The following is a 17,523-nucleotide window of genomic DNA, read 5'->3' as shown; positions in this document are numbered from 1 at the left end:
CATCAAGAACCTCTACATCAACAACCTCTACATCAACAACCTCTGCATCAACAACCTCTACATCATCAAGAACCTCTACATCAACAACCACCTCTACATCAACAACCTCTACATCAAGAACCTCTACATCAACAACCTCTACATCAACAACCTCTGCATCAACAACCTCTACATCATCAAGAACCTCTACATCAACAACCACCTCTACATCAACAACCTCTGCATCAAGAACCTCTACATCAACAACCTCTACATCATCAGGAACCTCTACATCAACAACTCCAACGTCACCAACCTCTGCATCAACAACATCTGCCTCTGCGAGCTCTACCAGCATGTCCACATCTACGAGCACAACAGAACTTCTGGAGTAAGTTAATAGCGGAGTTTCCGTTCATATTTTCCCCAGATATATACACATAGGAAACGACCAGGACGGGTGGATCTACGTGCACCCTGTGACCGGCCAGCTGTTGCTGAGTCTTACTAACAGATCCGCTTTCCGCATGATATACACCGGAGGCAATGCAACCATCCAGTTCGTCGGCTGTGGCGGGCGCGCGTTTTGTGGAATGTACCTGGGCGTGCGCTCAATCACTGGGCGCCAGCTAAGAGACGTTAGGAGAATACTACAGGACGCTGAGTCGCTACATCCAGTGCCACTAGCATCCGCTATTGGTTGGGATGTCACTGCCACCGGATCAGGGACTACCTACCGTTCAGCGTCGAACTGCGGCGTCGTCTGCGGACTGTACATGGCACCCATTGGATCTTCAAATGTGGGTATGTCAGCAACTCCAACGGCCTGGGACACGTCGCAGGTTCAGAACGGTACAAGTGACAATGGACTCGGCGCCAGTCTACTCGTGCTGATCATCATCGTGTCCGTAGTAGCGGCGTGCGCCCTTCTGGTTCTGTTTTATGTCCTCTGCCGCAAACCCACTCAGAACCTTCTGCTACACCAAGCCACATCCCCAAGTTTTGAAGAGATCGCCTCCAAAGGCGAAGAGGGCAGTTTCAGCAAAAAGGGTGAGCGTTCGTTGGTGATGGTGCCCACTCATTCCGATGTCGATTAACAAAATGCACTGAAATGAAGAATATCGTATCCGTCGCTAAGGGAGCCCGCCATGATAAAGCAAGTCCTAGACTATGATACATGCTCGACGTTGGAACGCGCACGGCCTGCCCACGAGGCTCTATTTCTGGTGGAGGTCCTGGAAGCCCAGAGGTTGGTTCAGGGTTCCACCCCTGAAGTTCGGTCTCTGGCTGAAGACAAGGTACTCGCTTCCGCACTCGTGGACTTCAGAGCGGCATTGCAGGTGCGCCCGACACCGGAGCTGGTCGAGCGATTGGTTCGATGTCTGGCTCCGCTGTGTCGAGTATTACCGCTCCGGGTTAAGGATGTAGCCCCCACAGTGGTTTTGTGGGGCTTGCAGGCCGCTATAGACTCGCAGAGGTGCTCTCAAGACCTCCTGCTATTGGGATTGAGCTCGCCTTCCCTACCGTTTTTAGAAGATATTCCCTCTCTTGAGGCTTCAGTTGCAGAGATGAATGCACTCTATGGAAGTACTTTTCCGAAGCGCTCTGAGGACTGTACTCGAGTGCTCCTCTTAACCCTAGCTTTCCTACGCGGCGAAACTGGCGCAGCAGAATTCATGCTCAGAGGAGCCGTAATGGACAAGCTAAAGAGCTGGTCCAGCTTTCCTGTCGTCTCCCTGCTTTCTCAGCTTTTTGCAGAGCATTGGCCAACCATCGCGGACGACCAAGAGGAAGCGGGAGCGGTGGCGGAAATTGTTCATCAGAGCCTACTGTCTCAGGTTCTGGCGCTGCGCCCGAACCTGACCAAGATCTCTTCCCTCGACTGCGCTGGTATCACGGCCCACTGCTCTCTTCTACAGCAGGCTATAGCCAAGTACCCTACGCTCACGGATACCCTCCTCAGACGGGAGCGAAATACCTTCCTTGTTGATGAGTTGGTGAGTCTGCTCGGCCTGCCGACCAGACCAGAGAGCGAGGACTTTGATAGGTACAGCGGAACAATGAAGAGTAACATCTGCTTTCTGGTGACTCATATTTGCTTCGAGGACAACCAGCGCCGTCGCTACCTTTGCAGGTGAGTGCTATCGCCACCTTTCACGCAGACACTTAAGTCCTTTGCAACTTTTTACACACGATACCAAGGCCTACCAGCACCTCTTTGAAGGTAAAACCATTTGTACAAGTCTGGCTTTCTCGTTTGCGTTCCACGAGACGGTGTTGGAACAGAGCTGCGAGCAAACGTCTCAGATATTCGCGGCTGGAACGCTGGACCTTATCGGCGCTCTGACCACTTGCTCCCTGCTGATCGGAGCGCTTACGGTGGGGGACGTCGACGTCCAGTCCAGTGTAAGTTGCCTGATCCAACGGTGTCGAAGTATCGCAAGTCGGCATCTGAGCCAAACTGCATCACAAATAGAGCCCATGCTGTCTCTCGTAAGAGTATTACAAACGTACGTCGACTTCTCAGTGGCCCTTGGAGCCTTTAACAAGGATGCTGGAAGGCTGATTCAAAGAACGATGCGGGGCTACCTCGAGTATCTCCGTGGTGTGGAAGACGATGCGTCGAACCACAAGAGAAGCGACGCGTGCCCCGTTTCAAAGCCGCGCAAGTCGTTAAAGAAACCCACTAAGCGCCTCTCAGCAGAGCCCCGTCGGCTCTCTGTACGGCAGTGTCTGGTACCATCCACTACGACGGGCTCAGCGTCTTCGTGTCAAAACGCAGACTACACAAGAGATGGCAATCTTCCACCGTCCTCCTTCCTTAAGCGCCGCTCCGCCAGGAGGTCAAACCCGCGTTAAGTTACGTAGGAGACCCGTCTTAGCCATTTGTCTGTGACAGTAACCCGCTGTAGCTCACTTCAACATTTCAGTGCTGAAAGGCATCCAGTCATGCCGTTTCCGCGCGATGCTTCGTGCCTGCGCTGCACGCTCCGCCTCCAGAGCTGTAAGCTGTTCCCGAGTCGAAGCGAGCTCGGCGGCGACCTGGGCATTGAACTCCTCCAAATTCGGGTACGACATCACGACAGCCCGTTGCATGGGATCTGAGCCGGACCACACTGGTTCCGCCTCCAGGTCTGCCCCGCTCTGCAGCAGCTTGGCAAGTCTGTGTGAGGCTGTACATGGACCTACTCCAAGTCCTTCAGTAACTTTTCCACCTTCTTCTGGCACAGCGACCATTCGTCACGCGCTACCATCAGCAACGTAAATCGACATTCTTCCGGGTTCGATAACGCAGTGCGTACGCTGCGTGATTGGGGCTAATGCGCCTCACAGTTCGATCTTCTCTCGAACTGCCGTCATAGCCAGCGAGGCCCAGCTTCCACCGTCAGTCTTCCCGCACAGAATAGGTCCTCGGGAAAGCCCGTCTAGCTCGACAACGCCGCCTGCAGCCGGAACGTACGCGACGAAGTGAAATGCTTCGTCGTCTGGGGCCTCTCCTTCAAATGCCACGCCGGTCTTGGATGCGAACGAATTGTGCACTTGACGAATCTCATCGGAGTTGCCAATACATAGACCTCGCGTCTCGGGGTCACATGCAATCGCAAATGCCTTGAAATCAGAGAGGGTGGGGCCAAGGTCTACGTGCTCCGCGTTCAAGAGAACCGACAGGAGCGCCTGCGACGCACACGCGTTGTTAACGACCTGTTTAGCAAAGAACACGTTCGGTAGGTCAAGTACTGGCCTGGGGTCCTCCGGTGCCGCCGTTGGAATCTTGACGAGGAATATGAAGCCATACACATCATCGACACAGTGCCGAAGTTGCTGCCAGCCATCGTCGTCCAAAGAATACAACTCCTCGACGTCGACGTCTCTGACGCCGAGCTCTCGAATCATGGTGGAGAAGACGATAGGGTCGCTATCTATCAGTGACCAACTTTGGTCTGCCATTCTGCACAAAATTGTCGGTTTGCGAACCTTCACCAACGTGAGGACGGTTAAAACAACTGACTAGCTTTAAAGACATTTAAAGACATGATGAACAAGTCTTGCCACCTTCCGTCTTGAAGACTTCGGAAGCTTGCAAAACAGATACGATAAAACAAGGCTGAGCGCGCACATTTCGGAGGAGCTTATACTTGGAAACGCGCCAGCCTTGACAATTTAAAAGGACTGAATCACATCGATGCCCCTCGGCGCAGCTTGAAGGAGTAACTGCGCTCGAAATTCCGCGACTGAGCTAGGCCGTCCATGTATGTGTAGACGTCGAGTCGCTTTTGGGGTCGAGGAGGTGGGCTGCGTGCCATGCAAGACGACTCGATGCTAGGCGAGAAACGCACCTTCAAATCCTTAGATTTACGCGACGACTCCGGAGAAGAAATACAGCTCTTCCGACCTTTAGTTGGACGAACATGTTGTTTTCTGGAACAACACCACTTGAATAGGATACCCATTTTTAGCAGTTTGTACTTTAATGCTATTTTCGTAAACAACAATCATACTCCTAAGTGAAAATGTCATCATCACCAGCTGCCTCGGAGACCTCCAATCGAGTCATACGGATGCTCGCAAGCTCAAAATACCTTCGAATCCACTCAAAGAATATAACAGTGACTGTGGTTGAACTTTGGGACCCTTTCCGAACAGCTTCTCTTTTAAGGCTTTCAGCTGCCATCCTCGAGGAAGTCAACTTCAGGGTTTGCACGGCGTGCAACCAGTCACCGTCGGATGGTGGCCTTCCGTGGTCTGCTTCGAAGTCGTTTCTGAATCTTTCCAGCGCTGCTACGTGATCGTCAACGAGGCCATCACGTACGACCTCCACAGCAGTTTCGAAGTCGACGGATTCCCACACGCCTCCAGAAGCCAAGACGATGAACTCGTCTTCTTGAAAGTTCAGTTCGTGGACGCTGATGCCAGGATCGGCGGATACCCCGCAGCCGGTATGGCCGATCGCTCGAGTGCACCGTATGGACTTCTGGTCGGTGCCAACCAGGCTTCCATCCACAATGCGACCTCCCGCCTGTCGAATACGAGCGACCTCGGACTTGTTGGCGGCGGAATGCTGCTGTGTGAGCGGTTTCCAACCTGTCTGCGACACCAACAATACAGCTGAGTCTCCCACATGTGCACATATTATCCTCAACCCTCCGTCGTCACAGGGACCGAATAGCAATGCACAGCTTACAGACGCGCCTCCCTGCAGCTTTTTCGACTTGGCGAAGGACTTCCAGTTGTTGTCTAAAATGGTGAAGGTCATCCGTAATGACCGCAACAGCGCGTCCACGCTAGGGTTGGAGTCCTCTTCAGCCAGCTTTCGGCGTTTCCGCTTCAGTGGATCGTCTGCATCACTGATCTTAGCGTGCTGTTGTCGGAAGGTAGCGAGAAGCGTCGCCGGCAGGTGAGTGCAGGCGTAAGTCGCAGCGTCAGGTCCGTCGTGTCCGCCATAGACGCCCGAGAACACAAGAAGCGAATTGAGCCCCAGGACTACTCCCAAGGGCAGCTGCTTGACTGTGGTGACCGAGTCCCAGTCGTCAGCAGATTTACTGCTACTGGAGGCTACCAGGTCTCGGTCGAGATCAATATCCAACTCCGAATCTGATGCGTCTTCCTGGTCATCGCTGCCCCTTAACTGGCCTTGGTTAATGTAGCGTAACTCCAGGCCATCTTGGGATGTGTGCAGTGTGGGAAGCCACACCTCGTCAGTAGCCAGGTTGACTTGGCGACCGTCTAGGCTCAGTGCCCATGATTCTGATGCTTTGTGCACGTAGCAGTCGTCGTCCATCTTCTCAAAGTGCACCTCAAAGGGAGCCAGGGTAGCTGCTAACCTCTCCCCTTCAATACCAGCGTTGAGTGATGCCGGTAGGAACCATGGCAGAGGCGGCTGGTTCATATTCGCCTCTTTACCTGCGAAACCCTAAACGCAAATCACGGCCACCGGCAACTCATGACGGCTACAAGCACAGAATTCGAGGAAGGAAGGTGGGATTGTTGCGCGAGCTCAATCCCTCCATTTACAGTTAATATATTTACATCAGTGTATTGAGAGGGCGACCACCTCACCGACACTGACACTGAACGAGTTGGGTTGTCCGAGCGACGCGCTTGCTCTGACGAGGGTGGCTTGCGACTCCGGCCGACGGATCCCGCGCTGCACCGTGTCGCTGGTCGGCTCCGCGATTGTCGTGTCGGCCCCAGTGGGGACGGATATTTTTGGGGGTCTCTTGGGCTTTCCCTGGATAGGCTTCCTGGGCTGGCTGTTAGGCGGCTTTGGAACTCCATTCCGCTCGACTTTCCGTCGCCTTCCATTCGTCTCGACGGCCAACTCCGCAGCGACTTTCGTCTCGACGGCCAACTCCGTAGCGACTTTCGTCTCGACGGCCAACTCCGTAGCGACTTTTGTCTCGACGTCCAACTCTTGAAGCTTTTTGATCTCCTTCACCACCGTCTTGTTCTCTAGTTTCTCACGTAGCCTGGTGAGTCGGGCCGATACCTGTCGACTGGGCTCCCATTTGCGTTCAAAAGGAGTACTTTCTGTGACTGCGCTTAAGTAGCCTTCACGAGACAATGTATCTTGTAGACGATCAGGAAGTACACGCACCAAAGTCGACAGCCACTCCTGCTCGGCGCTGACCGCAACTGACGACGTCTTTTCTTCCATAGCCTGTACAACCCTGATAATTGCAGCCTGCGTCTCCCTCTTGTAGAAGCGGTGTACACAGTAGCAAGTCGTGCTGACACGTAGTAGGAAAAGCCGTCCCCGCATCGGAGTGCTCAGTTTCAGCGGCGCTGCCTCGTCGCAGATGCGGAGCCCGCGCCGGAGTCCCTGCACCAAGACCTCACGCACCGAATCGCGCACTGCTAAAACTCGTGAGTCCCCACAGCGGTCGCCCGCTTGGACCTGTAGGATCCCTTGAATCACAGGAGACAGGCGCCGGAGCAGCAGCACTTGCCGGGAAGCATCCTCGTTGTACCTGAGATCTGCTTCTTGGAACTGCCTTCTGGGGAACACAGGCACTGGAAGTAGGGCGGAGGGCATCCCGTAACAGCGCTTTCCGGAGAGGGCGATGCTGTCAGCGAGCTGCGCCAGGTCAGGCCGCAGGTCCATCGAAGTGGGGACGTATGTGAGCGTCCCTGGAGTGAGGTCGAACCGCGTAGAGGCGATGTCTGATCGGAGCTCATGTCCCAGGAACGGAAACTGATCTGACACCTCGGACCAGGTACGTCCGACTAGTTTTACGGGGTTGAGAAATAGAGGCCACAGGCCATCAGCTATCGCACCGTTCTTGAAAGGCATTTCCCTCGACAGCACCTTGACACCCAGCATGTTGCAGTACATCTCCCAGCCGTCACGAAGGAGATCGGTGTTGCGGCTCATCTCATCGGCGAGAGGGATTATCCCGGTGAGATGACCTCCTCCCAACTTCCAGCAGCGGATCGAGTTGAAGCACTGGTCGACGCAGTGGTGCATGTAGCTGAAACTCCACTTTGGGACATCTACGGAAGATAGCAACAGCAATGCTAGCTGTATGACCAACAATGCCATGCTTTGAGTAGTCTGGTCAGTCACGCCTGAATCGGGCGTTAGCAGAAGAAGCAGCAGCATCGACATATCACTGATAGTTATATCCAGCAGCTGCGGCTGGGCGAGGCTTAGGGACCCTGTGATGCTATCGAGGCCCAACCACCGTCCCTGTTCCAACCACCAAATGCTTCTACCAGTAGTCATCTCGCGGAGATACTGCAACCGGTCTCTAGCATTCAGGCCCCAAGCCAGATTGAAAGAGGGGTTTCGAGCCGGCTCTATGAGACCCTCATCGTACATGTGCACGAAATGCCATGCTGACAGCTTCACCAGCAGTGTCAAATTGCAAAGCGGAAGCAGTCTGTGTGAATCACTCAAATGCCCCACTTGTTTGTGAAACGCACAGGGGCGTCGCGTAACCTAAGACTACTCGTTTCCAGGTCAAGCTCAAGCATAGGACCCAGCCCACATAGAGCCGCGAAAAGGTAACTCATCTCTAGCATGGACCCCCCACGCCTCTCGTCGGATTTGTAGATGTCCATGAATTTGGAAGGAAGCCGAAAGAGAGACGAATCTTGGGCATCCACGATTCGGTAGATTCCCGACCAGAAATCTATAATGTCCGCCACTTCCAACCTGCGCCCGTGATTTCTGGTCCGGCGCAGCGCCTCTCCATCCACGTCTCGTTGATCCGCGCATTTGAAGATCTGCAACGAGGACAGCAGCCCATAAGTCCAGCGATCGGCGCAGCCGCGATAGGATACGCGCATCAACAACAAAATCCGCTTTAATGGTTCTGCATGGACCTCGCGCCGACATTGAGGCCATCAACAGCCTCAACCGCCGAGTTCTTGAAGACGCCACTCCTTACGAGGCAACTTGGCACTACCCTTATAAGGACTCCGCCTATGTGTACGTTGGCGGGCTGCACTACGACATGACAGAGGGAGATGTCGTGATTGTCTTCTCCCAATGGGGCGACGTGGTGGACTGCAATCTGCGCAGGGACCCGATATCTGGGGTCTCCAAAGGCTTCGGGTTTGTTGGATATGAGGACGCGAGGTCAGCTGCAATGGCAGTGGACAACTTCAACGGCTTTCCACTGCTTGGCAGACTCATTCGCGTGGATCATGTTAAAGACTATAAGGTGCGGTGGGCTGAAGGGGAGCAACCTCCGGAACCGACTGGGGCAGAGGGCAAAGGCATTGGGGTGTACAACGTCACCGAACACCAGAAAAAGATATTACAAAGGCAACAAGAAAGGCGGAAGCGCCAAAATCAGTCGTTGGACACTGAAGATACAGGTGACGAAGTACCGAAAAATGCTTCACTACTCCAATGAACCGGGTGAAGGAAAGGCGCCGTTCCTGTTGAAGGCTCCGATGGGACTTCTTCACTTTCTTTCTGTCATACGCAGTTCATATAAAACGCACCAACAACAAAAACGTTAACACAGCAGGGCACGCTCGCAGTCGATCTCTTGTTCAAGGTAGTGCATCCGCTTGAGGGTTGCAATGATGCGAGCCTTCAGACCCCCTGGTAACGCTTCCGCGCCCTTCGTACTCGTCCACGATTCAATTCTACGTGCCACAGCAACGATGACGTCAGAGTACTCGACAAGGGTCGGAAACTTGGCCTTGGGAAAGGCGTTCTTCACGATGCAGCTGTAGCCCAATCGCTGATGAAGGCGAATGCCTTGCCTAAAAAAGAGTTCCAGAAGAGTTATGGAGGGAGGATGGACGACCTCGTCTCGAAGCACAAATGCTTCCAGTTTGGTCAGCCAACTACTAGTTCCAAAGAGCTGCTTCTTGGAGAAACTCCAAGACTGGAATGACCGTTCGGAATCGCCCTTGGTTGCAGGCGATGTGCACGTCTCGGCGTTGTGGTCGTTCCAGTTGCCTAAACATCGCCAGCAAAACTCGTACGAGCAGCGCGGACAGCTCATGTGCTGACATCCTTCGTTCTTTTGAATAAGAATCTGGCACTCAGGGCATCGTTTGGTGCGCATTTTGATGGTGTTCAGGGAGAGTTGGTCGTCAGACATTGCAAAGTGGTAGCCGCCGTCATCGATCCACTGGGAAACAGCACCACACGGAGCAGGCGAGTGATCCTGAGGAAAGCTGCAAGAGAAACACGATCTCCACCCACACGCCGAGCACGGGGACTCGAAGCCAGCTGTAACTCGCTGAACAACGTAACCGCACTCGTTGGGGTTGGCGCAGAAGGTTAGGTTGGACCTGCATTCAGCGACGTTCCGAAGTACTAGCGTACCGTAGCGCCCGAGAGTGCTCTCATCGAGGTGACTACGTACGAAGGACGGGTCGGGACGCATACCGCAGGTGTGGTGAGGGCAGGTCACGGCGAAGAGCTTTCCCTCCCTAATCTTCGACACGAAGAAAGACGACCAGCAAGACGCGCAGTATGTGTGTCCGCAGTCCAACGACTCCACTGGAACGTCGCTGTCGAAGCAGATATGGCATTGAGTCGATTTAGCCGTCGTCTGAGGGGTGCACTCGCCGGTAGAGGTATCGTCGGTGTACTCTACATGCTGGTCGAGACATACCTCCAGGATGTCAGGTCGCCACTTGTGTATTATGCACCGTTGGAAGGCCTCGCCTTCCGAAACATGAAGCACCTCCATGAGTTCTTTAACTGAGCTTTCGATGGTTTCCAGATAGGAGTCACGATCGATAGATGGAAGACGATAGGAGAAGAGGTTCAGATCCGAAACAGCCAGGAATGATTGTAAAAAGTCCGCTGGAGGCCGAGATATCACCTCTGGAGCGCACAGATGGGCTGCGGAGCTCATGAGGAAGCCGCTAGCTGCATCTTCGTCGAAGCAGAGCACGGAAGGGACCTTCGCATGCCGAAATAGAACACGTCGGTCTACGAGCGTACCTATAGTGATCTGCACGTCCTGATGTTTCACTCTGAAGTGAAATGCAGTTCCAGTTCCGCGAGGCTTCAGAGTTTCAATCGTTTCGTAAACGAGGCAAGCCTCGGTAATCGTACCGGCTGACTTGACGAGGCGCGTTACGGTAGATGCGACCAGAGTCTTGCGAGTCTCGATGAGATGCGCTAGAGACCGACGCTTATCGAGTTGGGGCGCTGGAGAGATGGGCAACTCCGAGGGGCCGGTCCACGAGGCGAGCCGGCGGTTGACAATCACCACCTCCTCGTCGCTGTAGACATCCGTGCTACGCTCCAATAGCCCAACGTCCAATAGACCATCCACGGCCAATTCCACGACCACGAGAGGGCACTCGAGCTCTGCAGCAATGTGGGGAATGGTGGTCACCGCGGGGCTCGCATCGGAATCCAGCAACATAAGGACTGACGCCTGCAACGTCGACATAGTCACGTCCTGGCCCACCACATCGATGGTAGCACGGCCGAGCCCTGTCCATTGGAGCCTTCCTTTCTGTTGCCGAGAAGCGAAATCTGAATTGGAATTGGAAGATGCAACTTACAAGCAGCGGCGTGAGGTGAATACGATTCGAGACACTCAGTCACACGCTCCCGAAAGATCGCTGGCAGGGGTAAAGGAGTAACAGGCAACTGGTAGGCATGGGCCAAGAGGAGAACATCGAAATCAGGAGACGACCGTCTTTGAAAGACCGACGAAAAGTGGTTGTGGACGTCCTGAACGTCTGTAGATGCGGTGTGGATCTCGGCAGCGCAACCATCGCCACGATTCAAGAGCACATCCAAGTACAGTTCAGACTTCGATAGGCTGAGAAGGCCTCTCGAGGCTAGTCGGTGAGCCATCAAGGCCTTGTGCAATCCAAAACAGGTGCTACCGAACAGAGTGCCTTCGGATAACAATATCACAGTCGTGACGGAGTGTATGATGGCCTCAGCAAAGTCTTGGGTGGTCACAGCCTCGTGAAGAGTGTTCATGAGAGTGTGTGCAGCAGTGATCGACGCAACATCGGAAAGCCGAAGGAAGCCGTCAAAGAATGCCTTCTTCAGACGAGCGAAGTCAGGGTGGAAGTTCACACGCGCCAAATGATCTACGTGCCCAAGGAGGTCCATCAGCCCAGTCGGTAGGTCAGCTGGCCGTGCCTCCGCAGCAGCGAAGACGGCTTGCACAACAGGATCAATGGCAGTGTAGAGGACTCCCTTCATCGTCGACGCTACGGTTGAGGTAGAGGTAGAGTTCGCGGAGAGAAGAATCAGAAAGCGGTCCAGCGAGCCGGCAAAGGCTGCTTTGTCTTCGTCTAACAGATCGTTCGGTTGGAAGTACAATGAGAATACTCGACGGAAGAAAGTAGCCCCAGTTTCCTTTTTCAGGTAGTTCTCAACGCTGGCAAATAGACCCAACAACAAGGCCCAGCAGGAACGCTTACAAACCACCTCAAGGCTCCGTAGGGCGCTTTGCTCTGCAGCTAGTAGACGATCGATGGCACTGACGAAGGAATGGAGGGCTTGGACCACTGAGCATTTCTGATCAGTGAGCAGGGCTTCCGCCTGGCGCAGGTGGAACAAGGTTCGCGCAGTCATGCGGAAGGTCAGGTTCGGGTCCAGAATCGTCAGATGATCCGAAATACTGCTAGTCTCCACAGCGATTTGCTTCAGTTGGCAATCACACCCGCTGCTGACATTCCCCAACACGCAGATCCTGATGCACGGGTACTGAGACCACTGGAAATCAATTTTACAGCCTTTTTGTGGATGGTATGAGGCTCGCTGAACCGAGACAAGCTCGTGAGTGCACATCCTCGTGGTCTCGCCGCCATAGACGGCCAGCCGTTCTGGAACGTAGGAGTCGCCTTGGCTCCAGGCGTGTAGGGTAACAGCCTTTATTCTCTTCTTCCCACTTTTGGTGGATATGGAAACCCAATGGGTGCCTGCGCTCCCCTGAGACTGCCAGTAGGTGCTCTCATCAGTCGTCAAGTTCTCCACAACATGGGGGAAGCACTGTGTTGACGCTTCTAACACCAAGTCGTTCCCATCCACCTCACCCGAAATTGTCGCCCCATCGACACCCGAGACAGACAAACAAAGGTAGTCGAAGAAAGGGATCGGCGGCACGGAACTCGACTGCATGCAGCACATGTACACTTTCTGGAGCACGCGGTGCACGTTCGACCAGTAGAGTTTCGTCACCTTCTGTGCGCACGTGACGTGGCAAGAGGCTTTCTCGATGGAGTCCAGGAGGTTACGGCAGGTCTCGTTGCGCATGTTCGAGCCAAGTTTGTCGTATAGGTACGTCTTAACAGACAGACTCGCGCACAGCACCGCGATGTCAGGCTCAAAGGTGCAGAGTACGTTGAAGAACCGCGCAATGTCGATGATGAGCTCGTGCGTGGAAGACCCCACGTCCTCGTCAGAGGTCACAGTATCCAGTCGGCTCAAGACGCACTCCACCCCCACAACGACCCCTCTCCAGTTCTGGGTGCGGGTGTCAGCACTGAGCTCGGAGACGAGCACCAGCAGAATATTTATAATCAGCTGTGCCGTTGTGAAGTTCGACGTCTCGCTAACTAGGCCGCCAGTACCACACCGCCGGAGTAGGATGTGCTCGAATGTCGATAGAAACTTTGAAGTCCGTAGGAAATCCTCGACTGAAGTGTGCCGCTCTGTAACGCCGTTCGTCAACAAGGTGATCGCATTCTCCAGCGCTTGAAGATCACTAATTATCGATGGAGAGTCACTGAGGCAAGACACAAGGTTGTTGAGGTAGTCCAGCTGCTCCTGGTACCGCGCGACATTCGCGAACATCTGCTCCTCGTCGCCCAATCCGAAGGACCGAACGGCAGTAATCACCTTGTTTGCTACCAATGCCGGCCTGCCTTCTTTTCTGGCGATCTGGGCGGCGACTCCCAGCAACCCCGCATCAGCCGCGGCTTGAGCTTGCAGCCGCTGACTGCTTACCAGCTGCCGAATTACATGCAACAAACCGAAGCAGGTTAAACTGAGGTCCGCCTCCAGCATGACACGCAGCAGTTCGATTAGGTTCACCCACTGAGGCTGCTGTACATGGGAGTCCCAGAACGTGGACTTCATGCCTTCTATTTGCTGCGGGGGCTGCATGCATGCGAGCTTCAAGAGCTCCTTGGCAAGTCGTGCCTGGTCGTCTAGCATGGCAACGGCCGAAACGTTGTCGGCTTCAGAGGAAAATCCTCCAAAGAGGTTGATTAGTAGTATAGAGACGCTTCGGACGACCGTCTGGTAACAGCTGTGCATCTTGCAACCCCTAAACACAGCGAGTATCCGCAGAGCGAACGGTAAGCAGATGGACGCTGAGAGAGGGTTGGATTTGCTGCATAAGGACTTGACAACGACCCCACTGGTTAACGAGGGCGGTGAGCCAACCAGTCAAAGCCACCAGCACCTCAGCATCCTGTAGGAAGAGAGGATACTGTTGGAAAAAATTCACAACAGAATCAAAGAGAGCGATGCCAGTGATGTCCACTGTCGGTGTGTACTGCCACAGCACGCGCAAAGCTGAATAAACAGCGTTGACGCCGGCGCCTTTGGCGACCGCAGTCTGCAACGCGTCTACGACGTGACTCAGCCGGGAGTGGCTCCGGTCGAGACTGCTTACGAACTCCAAGTCCAGTTCGGAAAGCGTAGGAGTGGTATGGTACTCCGAGTACATCGTCATGATAGAGGAGACGAAGGAATCCCTCGTTATGCGGGTACATACGATTTCGAACGCATGAATCTCGTAAGACTCCCCATTCCGATTGTTGTATGACCCCCGCGGATCAAGTTTCAGGATGTTTGCTTGGTTGTAGACATTCTGGACAACGCCGATATCGCCAGTCTTCAAGGTGTGCTGGCCGTCTAGCAAGCGGACAAAGTCACCTTCCTTCACTCTTAGGCGATTGGCTCTGCATAAGGTGCCTTTCCGCAACCCACTTGGCATAGGCCGCTGTGGATGCGAACTGCTTTCGTCGGGGGTAATTGAACTCTTCGACCTCCTCTTGGTCCGCAGGCGTGGCTGTGCTGGGAGCTGGCTGGCACCCGGAAAAGAAGGCGTTGCGCTTTGTACTACATTCCAAATGCTCCTTGAAACTGCGAGTCTCATTGCGCAGCCTCCACAGGACCTCGGCCAAGTCGAACACATCGGCATCTGAGAGCGTTTGCAGCACCTCTGGCAAGTCCTTCGACGACGTCAAGCCACAAGCGCTAAGTAATGGCTCCAGCTCCACGTCAACCAGACGACAGAGATTATCAGACATGTCAGATATGATGACTGCGAGGTCCATCAGGTCGCGGACCCGGAGACCAGCAGCTCCTTTCGAATCAGAGCCGCTCAGCTCGTAGTTCACTCTTACATCTCTAACGCTAGCATTCTTTGGGGGCTCCTCCCAGTGCTGCCACATATCCAAAGCGTCGAGATACGCCGGCGACACCCACTCCTGAATGCCGCTAAGTGCGTAGACCTCCATTCTCTTACGTATCGTCCCAGGTAACTCGGACGTTATCGGTTTGGGCCTCGTCGATGACACCAATGCTGCCAGGAGGGGCTGAGTAGTTATGGACTGCGTTCATCAACACTCTCGGACTCACCCTCCTTCAATCTAACCTGCCCCGAAACCACTAGCTTCTTAGTTTCACTCGTCTCGACCACAGGATCCGCCACAGAGGAGGCGCCTACAGCTGGCCACCTGCAGACAGGCAACGGAAAAGTCACCAACGACGTTTCGTTGATGGCACAAAGCTCCTTCTGCCCCCTCTCGATGTAGATGTTTTTGCACATTCTCCCCAGCAACATGCAATGCTTAGGGTCTGGGTTTGCTGGGTCGAAGCTGTCGATGACGCTCATAGCCTCCAGGACTTCTCGAAAGAGCTCGTAGAGTCGTTCAGTATCGATGGCGACCTTGCCTTTATCATGCTCCTTTTCGTCTTCCTTGTTGGAGGTGGTTTGATCCTCCAGCATCTTGAAGACGAACATCCTATCCTCGAAAGAGGGTATGCTCCCGACTGCACAAAGTCTCTGCATCAACTTCAGCATGATCTCAGCTTGGAGCAACGGGTGCTTATCAGATACTGCCTGCAAAATCTCCAAGCCGAGTTGCTTGACCTCGGCGTTGTGATGCTCCACGAGCGTAAAGAGGAAATCGAGCGTGGATTTCTCTTGGAAAACATGAATCAGCTGTGACATCTTGCCATACATAAGCAAAACCTGAAGCGTTGTAATGGATCTCGGTCCCAGTTCCTGGCTACGAAGCCGTACAACAAGCCGCCGGACGTCTGCTAGTAACCCCGAGGTGATGTCGTCCAGACCTTCGGAGCTCGTTAATGCCGAGGTGTGTAACAGCATTGGGCAGAGCGTTTCCAGTTCTGCCTTGGTCATCCATATCTCATGCGTTGCGTTGCGTTCTTTCGTCTGGCCCTTAGTTTCCTGCCAGAGCACCAGAAATGATGGGCCTAGAGCATCCTCACGCCTGCTCAGCAGCAATTGCGGGGTGTACTGCACCATAGGCCCCTCTATGATGTGGCTAGTCTGTCCAAGAGACATTGTTTTTTTTGTGAAAATAGGGTGTTCTGAAGCCCAAGCCCACACATTTCAGAGGGCGAACTCGGGATCAGCCCTCGCACTGAATCGTGTAACAGTCACAGCATTGAGGTCGGCAACCTGACGCCAAAGCCATGCCTCTGTTGAACGTAATGGTGAGTGATACACATGGTGGTAGTTTCACCCTGACCTTCGTTCTTCGACGTGTTTGTTCTGGAGCATCGTCAGCTGTCGCCGTTAGGGAACAGCTTCACCTATACCAGCACTTGAATCAATTTCGGGCTCATTAATCGCCGTGCTCTCCTCCACGGCACACGTCTACCAGTCATTCAGAGAGGCCAAAAAAAATCAGCCAATGCACGCCAGGCTGCAGAAACGACTGACTCCGAAGAAGGTGGACGATTCTGGACGACGGCGCTTCTATCTGGAAACGCAGAAGCAAGACCAGCTTCGAGTGGTTCAAAGTCTAAGGTCGGAGTTACTCGGGTGCTTAGATCTGGGCGAGCCACAGGTCAAACCATCCTACTCCAAGGCCACCGAGGCGCTGAGCTTTTATCAATCTATGCCGGTGTATGGCGAGGCGTCTGAGGGCCCTCCGAGCGTGGCGTCGTTCTTCCAGATTCCCGAGACTCTTGTGGACTTTCCGGAGGACATGAACCGCTATCTGTGCTGTCTACGTCCAGCAGGACACGTGTGCCATCTGCTGGTTCACGGAAAGCTCGCGACTCTGAGGAAGTCGGACGGACGGATTGTCCGTCGCTTCCGCACGGAGCTGCCCCATGGGACTGTTCTGGTCTGTGTGATGGCGGACGCAGAGGTGTTGGTCTTGGACGCGTTGGCGTGGAACGGCGTCGTCATTCTGGACATGCCAGCGGAGCACAGGCTGGTGTTCCTTGGGGGCCGAATCGAGGACTTCCGCCTAGATCATCCTACTCACCGCGTGACCATGGTCAAGTACCAGTTCACGTCTTCGGACGTCGTGGAGCAGTTGGTAGCACACCGGGACACCGAGCTTCCGCAGTATACTCCCGATGGAGTACTGTTCGTGCACGCAGAGTCATTCCACCTTCCAGGCTGCTCCCCTGTCTGCCTGCTCTGGCGCACCCCTGAGCTCAGCGAGTGGTTCGTGGACGACCCCTCAGGGTCTGGCGTGCCAGACCTTCAGTCGGCTCGTCTGGTGCTAGAACTTCAAACCGGAAAGCTCCGGGCGGCTGATGAAACAGCTGTGTGCAGGCTACAAGAGGGACAACTGGCAGCAGCCCGCCTAAAATGTGGAAAGACCACTGGCACTGCGTTCGTAAGGGTAACGTTTTCGGACTTGACGCTTGCTCCTGTGACACTTCAGGACGCACAGCTTGATTCTGTGTGCAAAGGGAGCCGTAGAGCCCTCGAGAACAAAGTCTCATCGGTAAACAGGCTGGTCCAGCAGTACTTTGCCCGCAGACATGTGCTGCTCGGAGAACACTACCTGCTGTCAGTCTCTCGGTTGCTGGAGGAGTTGCGTGCTCGATCCTTGTGATTGTGAAGGGGTTGTTCAAGGTTTCCACTCAACTTT

General features: G+C 54.2%; 7 protein-coding genes across 19 annotated transcripts; 4 read left to right on the top strand and 3 right to left on the bottom strand.

Moving 5' to 3' along the window:
- Window positions 1–1,076, top strand: KVP18_004922 (uncharacterized protein; the record flags this gene model as incomplete). Of its 3 annotated transcripts, none has more annotated exons than XM_067958010.1 (2): window positions 1–370; window positions 435–1,076. In XM_067958010.1, coding segments are annotated over 2 exons (1,012 nt in total), but the record flags the coding sequence as incomplete, so codon positions are not given. The 3 variants fall into 3 exon arrangements, with proteins under 3 accessions (XP_067808421.1, XP_067808420.1, XP_067808419.1); XM_067958009.1 differs by having other exon boundaries at window positions 8–370; window positions 410–490; XM_067958008.1 differs by lacking the exon at window positions 1–370 and having other exon boundaries at window positions 573–1,076.
- Window positions 1,077–1,127: 51 nt separating this feature from the next.
- On the top strand, window positions 1,128–2,838 carry KVP18_004923 (uncharacterized protein; the record flags this gene model as incomplete). Its single annotated transcript, XM_067958011.1, has 2 exons — window positions 1,128–2,113; window positions 2,142–2,838. The coding sequence occupies 2 exons, from the start codon at window positions 1,128–1,130 to the stop codon at window positions 2,836–2,838; spliced, it is 1,683 nt and encodes a 560-aa protein (XP_067808422.1).
- A 54-nt stretch (window positions 2,839–2,892) lies between these two features.
- KVP18_004925 (uncharacterized protein) lies at window positions 2,893–3,927 on the bottom strand (the record flags this gene model as incomplete). Of its 3 annotated transcripts, XM_067958014.1 has the most annotated exons (3): window positions 2,893–3,142; window positions 3,169–3,282; window positions 3,311–3,927. In XM_067958014.1, the coding sequence occupies 3 exons, from the start codon at window positions 3,925–3,927 to the stop codon at window positions 2,893–2,895; spliced, it is 981 nt and encodes a 326-aa protein (XP_067808425.1). The 3 variants fall into 3 exon arrangements, with proteins under 3 accessions (XP_067808425.1, XP_067808426.1, XP_067808424.1); XM_067958015.1 differs by lacking the exon at window positions 3,311–3,927 and having other exon boundaries at window positions 2,893–3,216; XM_067958013.1 differs by lacking the exons at window positions 2,893–3,142; window positions 3,169–3,282 and having other exon boundaries at window positions 3,307–3,927.
- Window positions 3,928–4,480: 553 nt separating this feature from the next.
- KVP18_004921 (uncharacterized protein) lies at window positions 4,481–8,268 on the bottom strand (the record flags this gene model as incomplete). Of its 4 annotated transcripts, XM_067958006.1 has the most annotated exons (3): window positions 4,481–5,880; window positions 6,037–7,859; window positions 7,886–8,040. In XM_067958006.1, the coding sequence occupies 3 exons, from the start codon at window positions 8,038–8,040 to the stop codon at window positions 4,481–4,483; spliced, it is 3,378 nt and encodes a 1,125-aa protein (XP_067808417.1). The 4 variants fall into 4 exon arrangements, with proteins under 4 accessions (XP_067808417.1, XP_067808415.1, XP_067808418.1 ...); XM_067958004.1 differs by lacking the exons at window positions 6,037–7,859; window positions 7,886–8,040 and having other exon boundaries at window positions 4,481–5,866; XM_067958007.1 differs by lacking the exons at window positions 4,481–5,880; window positions 7,886–8,040 and having other exon boundaries at window positions 6,008–7,798.
- A 20-nt stretch (window positions 8,269–8,288) lies between these two features.
- Window positions 8,289–8,840, top strand: KVP18_004924 (uncharacterized protein; the record flags this gene model as incomplete). Its single annotated transcript, XM_067958012.1, has 1 exon — window positions 8,289–8,840. The coding sequence occupies one exon, from the start codon at window positions 8,289–8,291 to the stop codon at window positions 8,838–8,840; it is 552 nt and encodes a 183-aa protein (XP_067808423.1).
- Window positions 8,841–8,945: 105 nt separating this feature from the next.
- On the bottom strand, window positions 8,946–15,971 carry KVP18_004919 (uncharacterized protein; the record flags this gene model as incomplete). Of its 6 annotated transcripts, XM_067958000.1 has the most annotated exons (6): window positions 8,946–10,939; window positions 10,969–13,763; window positions 13,792–14,337; window positions 14,366–14,878; window positions 14,907–14,991; window positions 15,020–15,971. In XM_067958000.1, 6 exons carry the CDS (start codon window positions 15,969–15,971, stop codon window positions 8,946–8,948), a joined length of 6,885 nt encoding a protein of 2,294 aa, XP_067808411.1. The 6 variants fall into 6 exon arrangements, with proteins under 6 accessions (XP_067808411.1, XP_067808413.1, XP_067808410.1 ...); XM_067958002.1 differs by lacking the exons at window positions 10,969–13,763; window positions 13,792–14,337; window positions 14,366–14,878; window positions 14,907–14,991; window positions 15,020–15,971 and having other exon boundaries at window positions 8,946–10,853; XM_067957999.1 differs by lacking the exons at window positions 13,792–14,337; window positions 14,366–14,878; window positions 14,907–14,991; window positions 15,020–15,971 and having other exon boundaries at window positions 10,856–13,687.
- Window positions 15,972–16,323: 352 nt separating this feature from the next.
- On the top strand, window positions 16,324–17,487 carry KVP18_004920 (uncharacterized protein; the record flags this gene model as incomplete). Its single annotated transcript, XM_067958003.1, has 1 exon — window positions 16,324–17,487. One exon carries the CDS (start codon window positions 16,324–16,326, stop codon window positions 17,485–17,487), a length of 1,164 nt encoding a protein of 387 aa, XP_067808414.1.
- Between the last annotated feature and the right edge of the window lie 36 nt (window positions 17,488–17,523).

The sequence above is a fragment of a genome (genome assembly GCF_019968955.1).
Source record: "MAG: Porospora cf. gigantea A chromosome Unknown PgA_NODE_460_length_17523_cov_346.779, whole genome shotgun sequence".
NCBI lineage: Eukaryota > Apicomplexa > Conoidasida > Eugregarinorida > Porosporidae > Porospora > Porospora cf. gigantea A.
This window is presented reverse-complemented; position numbering and strand designations above follow the sequence as displayed.